This window comes from Orycteropus afer, unplaced genomic scaffold (assembly GCF_000298275.1).
Source record: "Orycteropus afer afer isolate SDZICR_OR568_19922 unplaced genomic scaffold, OryAfe1.0 scaffold00109, whole genome shotgun sequence".
Classification (NCBI taxonomy): domain Eukaryota; kingdom Metazoa; phylum Chordata; class Mammalia; order Tubulidentata; family Orycteropodidae; genus Orycteropus; species Orycteropus afer.
The window spans coordinates 5,204,821-5,210,299 of record NW_006921696.1 but is presented as its reverse complement, the minus strand read 5'-3'; the positions used below and the strand labels follow the sequence as shown (position 1 = coordinate 5,210,299).

The 5,479-nt window shown below is 41.2% G+C and overlaps 1 protein-coding gene across 1 annotated transcript in view; it reads left to right on the top strand.

The window, feature by feature from the left end:
• Window positions 1-5,479, top strand: part of GMPS (guanine monophosphate synthase) — a 136,891-nt gene that overhangs the window by 85,413 nt on the left and 45,999 nt on the right. The window contains exon 3 of the mRNA XM_042781344.1: window positions 1,785-1,899. Coding sequence (XP_042637278.1) covers window positions 1,785-1,899 — 115 coding nt within the window. The remainder of the gene's footprint in view (window positions 1-1,784; window positions 1,900-5,479) is intronic.

The window sequence follows — 5,479 nt, the reverse complement described above, 5'->3', positions numbered from 1 at the left end:
AAGATGTGTTCAGGTAGCCTTCACCCTCACTAATTGTGACTTCCATTGATTCAGTTCTACTCCTTTGCCCATTCTATGTCTTATCTATTTCTGAAAATTTAGTATTAATCTTCTGACTTTTTGTTTATAGATTATGTATAATTTCTAACTTTTCATTTATTTTTGTCATTTTGTAATTGTATTGCCTTTTGAAATTGTTGTAGGATTTTCTCTGTTTTCCTTGATCTGTCTCTCAATTTGTTGAAGATACCTAAATATAATTCTTTTGAATTTCTTATCAGGAAATTCCAATGCTGTGTCTTTCTCAGGGATGTGTTTTGGGTCTGTATTATGGTCCCTTGTTTCTCCTGCTTTATCTTGCTTCTTTGTGTGGACTGTGATGCTCTGTTTTTCCCGAGGCATTGTGACATTTTTGTGTTTATATTTAATTGGTGATTGTATGTTGGAGTGACTTGCCCACAATTTTCATTTTGTTTGTTTTGTTTGTATGTTTTCTGCACAAGCAGGGTACTGTGCTCCTCTATTCACTAGTTGGCAGCACTTATACACTCACCACCTGTCTCCTTTCCTGTTGTCAGCCTCTCGTATGTCCCTGCTGACCTTGGCAAACAGAGCCCATTCTTAGGTCCTGGAATCTGAATGAGAATGTTTTCACTTTAAAATCCAAAATGGTTGCCATTTGTAAATATTCAAAATGGCTGTGCCCTCGGTCACTTTAAATATCCAAAATGGCTACCACGTGTATACATTCAGAATGGCTGCACCCTCGTTCACTTTAAATATCCAAAATGGCTGCTGCATTTAAACAATCCAAATGGCTGTGCCCTCCAAACAGCAGAAAGTCAACAGTTCAGGTTGTCTCCCTCCTTGCTGTTTCCCTTCCTAGTCATAGGCCACCAGTGCAGTTGTCCTGCAGCCCTTGGTGACTGGGGTTGATTATAAGAGTAACTGGACTTGTAGAATGCTCTGTAAATTGTAATGTAGCTAAATTAGGGTACTGGCTTGAGTTCTAAGGCATATGGGGTACACTAATGCTAGCTACTCTTCATGGATTTTAGGGAAGGTGATGGGAGTGTTAAATAGACTTTAAGTTTGCAGAGTTAAGTACACTATATGTTCCTCTGCCATCTTTTTTTTTTTGTAGAATATTTTGCATTGAACCACCCTAGCCTTCAAAATGAGAGGTCTGGTGGTGTAGTGCCTAAGGCCACTTGACTGCTAACCAAAAGGCTGATGGTTCAAACCCACCAGGCACTCCTCAGAATGAAGATTGGGCAATCTACTTTGGTAGAGATACTGCCTCGGAAATCCAAGGAGAGGTCGCTGTGAGTCGGATCCGACCTGATGGCGTTGATTTTGATATTTTAGTTTTGAGTTTTCAAAATACTTTGTGTGACTGCTTTAGTAAAGTGTCTTAGGCTCCCAAAAGACTTATTCTCTCCCTTTAGAATTTCCGTTTCAACATTGATGAAGAAAACAATTGAAACAAATTCTTGCTAATCTTCACAGATAAAAACATTGTTATTTATATATTTGTAACAAGTGAATGTTGAATTAATAGAGATCTAAACACTGCAATAAAGTAGAGTGAAAATAATTACACTGTATAGGAGGATATTAACTGGCTGTGATAGAACCTAAATCTGCTCTAGTGTACCAAAAATATAATAACATCGCTGACTATGTATTTGAGTCTCCCTCAGTGATACAAAGGAGTAAAGGCAGAGACTTTGTGTAAAAGTTGGAGGTGAGATTCTTCACTGACCTCTTTCTTAAATTCACAGTGCTATTATCATCTCTGGAGGACCTAATTCCGTATATGCAGAAGATGCTCCCTGGTTTGACCCAGCAATATTCACTATTGGCAAACCTGTCCTTGGAATTTGCTATGGCATGCAGGTACTTTTGAGAATTTGCTTGAGGATCGACTTACATTTTACTGTTTGTGACTCATACCTTATTAGTATTTTCTGTGTTCAGGATATTTAGGATATCCAATTGATAAGAAAACTTGTGTATATTACAGCTAATTATGAATTACTACGTTATTATAAAGGAGCTCTGGTGGCACAGTAGTTAAACACTCATCCGTTAACTGATAGGTCAGCAGTTCATATCCACCAGCTGCTCTGTGGGAGAAAGGTGTAACAGTTTGCTCTTGTAAAGACTATACAGCTTTGGAAACCTTTTGGCCAGTTCTGCTCTGTCCTATAGTGTCCCTGTGAATAGAATTGACTCAAAGGCAATGGGTTCTAATTCACTGCTGTCAAGTCAGTTTTGACTCATCGTGACTCCTCTTTGGGTTTCTGAGGCTGTATCTATATGGGAGTATATTCCCCAATCTTCATTCTAAGGAGAGGCTGGTGGTTTAAACCACCAGCCTTCTGGTTAGCAGTCAAATGCTTTAGGCACTAAGCCACCAGATCTCATTGGTATTGGGTTTGTTTTTTGTTTCTTCTTTTGGGCAAGAGGTGGGGTGGGAGGTAGAGGATTACCATAGTATAGCAGAACTGACTTGAGACGGAATATTTACTTAGGAAAGTAACCACATTGCTTCATTCCACAAAACTCTGTCCATTAAAAATGAGTCTTATATGTTCAGAAAGAGCTCTGGTAGCATAGTGCCTAAGGCACTTGACTGTTGTGTTAGACTAGGTTTTCTAGAGAAACAAAACCAGTAAAGCTTATATATATGTATATATAGAGAAATTTATTTTAGGAAAATGGCTCACACACTTATAGAAGCTGGCAAGTCCAAAGTTCCTGGATCAAACATCAAGCTGGAGGCTTGTCCCAACACTTGCAGTCTCAGGGCCTGGGGAGCTCAAGGCTGGCAGGCAGTTCACTGACTGTTGACTCCAGTGAGTGAAGAATCCAAGATTTCCAGGCCGAATGGTGGATTCTTCACTCATGGACAGTTGTAGGCAGCACAACCAAATCCTGATCCACAGAAGAATGTCTCTTTTCCCAGAATGTCCATAGATATACTGGAATCAGGCCATACCCCTAGGGAAACTCCCTTTCAACAGATTGCCTGCTCAAAACATAATCATCTGATCCCATCATGAGAATAATCACATCACAACAGCTTAAACCACACAGAATTGTGGTCCAGTCAAGTTGACACACAGCTCCAGCTATCACAACTGCTAACCAGAAGGCTGGCAGTTCAAACCCACCAGCTACTCCTTGGAAGGAAGATGTGGCAATCTACTTCCATAGTGATACCACCTCAGAAACCCAAGGAGGGGTTGCTATGAGTCAGATCCGGCTTGACAGCATGTAACAACAACAACAGCATATTTCAAATGTACTTAAAAGTTGCAGAAATAGTGCATGGAGGTCCTTGCTATTTTCACTCAGTTCCCCAGTTGTTGAAATGTTTGAACCATTTCCAAGTAAGTTGCAAGCATGATGCCTCATTACTTGTTTTATTTCCTAAGTCTAAGACACTCTTCTAAAAAACTACAATACCAAGAAACCAAACCTATGGCCATTGAGCCAATTCTGGCTCACAGTGACTGCATAGGTCAGAATAGAACTGCTCCACGGGGTTGTTGAGGTAGTAAATCTTTGTGGAAGCAGACTGCCATGTCTTTCTCCCACCAGTGTCTGGTGGGTTCAAACTGCTGATCTTTTAGTTTGCAGCTGAGCACTTTAATCCCTGTGGCACCAATGCTCCTTAAAAACTAATCAACGGTCAAAATCAGAAAGTTAGTGTTAATTCACTATTAGCATCTGTTCCACAGACTCCATTCACATTTTACTGTTTGTCTTATTAATGTCTTTTATAGGTCTAGAATCTAATCCAGGAGTATGTGGTGCATTTAGTTGTCATGTTTTTTTTTTAGATTCCTTAAGTCTGGAACAGTTCTTCATTTTTCCTTTGACTTTCATGACCTTGACTGTTCTTAGAAACATACTTGCCAGTTAGTTGGTAGACTATCCCTCAATTTTGGTTTCTCTAATATTTCCTTGTTGTTAGATTCAGATTATGTATTTTTGGCAAGGGTAGCAACAGAAGTGATATGCTTGTAAAGTATCTCATCAGGAGGCATACAGTGTCAATTTGTGCCATAGCCAGTGATGTTACATTTGATCATTTGGCTAAGACGGGATCTTCCACGTTTCCACTGTGATGTTAATAAGTGTGTGTACTTTGGACTTGTGTCAAAAACAAGAATAAATAAGGACTAAGTAAAGTCTTGAAGGAGCTTTGGTAGCATAGTACCTAAGACATCTGTTTGGTTACCTATTGCTGCTCTGACAGGAATATACCACAAATGTGTGTACTCTTACAGTAACTCTTACAGTTTGAGAGGCTAGAAGTCTGAGTTCATAGTGTCAGGCTCTAGGGATTGTGTGAAAGCCCTGTGACACTGGGCTTCATCTCTGCCTCTTGCTTTTGGCCCACTGAAACTAGAAGCATCTCTTCACTCAGGCAGTGCTGAGGCTAACAAGCCCAAGGTCGACAAATAAAATGGCGCAGTTCCGATGTTACCAAACTACATGGTAGGCCATTGAGTCAAGTCCATTGAAAGCCCCAAGACTGGCACAGCATGGCAGGCTGCTAAACAATGACTCGGCTATGTGCAGAGTTCAAGCATGCCATAAGCTAGAGACCATTACCAAAGCTGTTTCTTATATAGGGGAAGTAGACCACATACTCAAAGCAGCTACTTAGTTGCTCCAATGGATTCCACCATGGAGTTAATTACCAATCTCACCATAGGGAATAACTACATTCAGCTGCCCAGCCACTCAGCCAGGCCTAGCCAAGTTGACCCACAAACTTAACCACCATAGTTATCTGATTGTTAACCAGAAGGTTGATGGTTCAAACCTACCTGCCACTCCAGGGAAGTGAGACTGGGAAGTCTACTTCTGTAAAGATTTACTGCCGTGGAAACCCAGTGGCAGTGGCTATGAGTTGGAGTCCACTCAACAGCAGTGGGTTTGGTTTGTCTTTTTTTTTTTTTTAAAGGTCTTGAGATACGGTAAGGAGCTCTGGTGGTGTAGTGCCTAAGGCATTTGATTACTACCAGAAGGCTGGCAATTCAAACCCACCAGCCACTTCTCAGAAGGAAGATTGAGCAATCTACTTCCATAGAGCTACTGCCTCGAAAACCCAGGAAGGGTTTGCTATGAGTTGGAAACAACTCGACGGCAGTGAGTTTGGTTTTTGTTTTTTGGAGATAAGGTACTCTTCTATGAGCTAAATGTTTAGAAATCTGTTTTGGCTGCTCTAATACCTTTTTTTAAGCATAGGTACTGAAACAAAGCGGGCTTGTGCTTACTCACTGATCTGCAGTGAACACTTTCCCTTGTTACCCGCCCGAGAGGGACCGGGTCTCCGGGAGCTAGGTAAGCACGGGTGGGCTTGTGCTTAGTCCCCGGGAGCGAGGTAAGCAGGGGTGGGCTTGTGATTACTCACTGATCTGCACTGAGCACTTTCCCTTGTTACCCTCCCGAGAGGGAC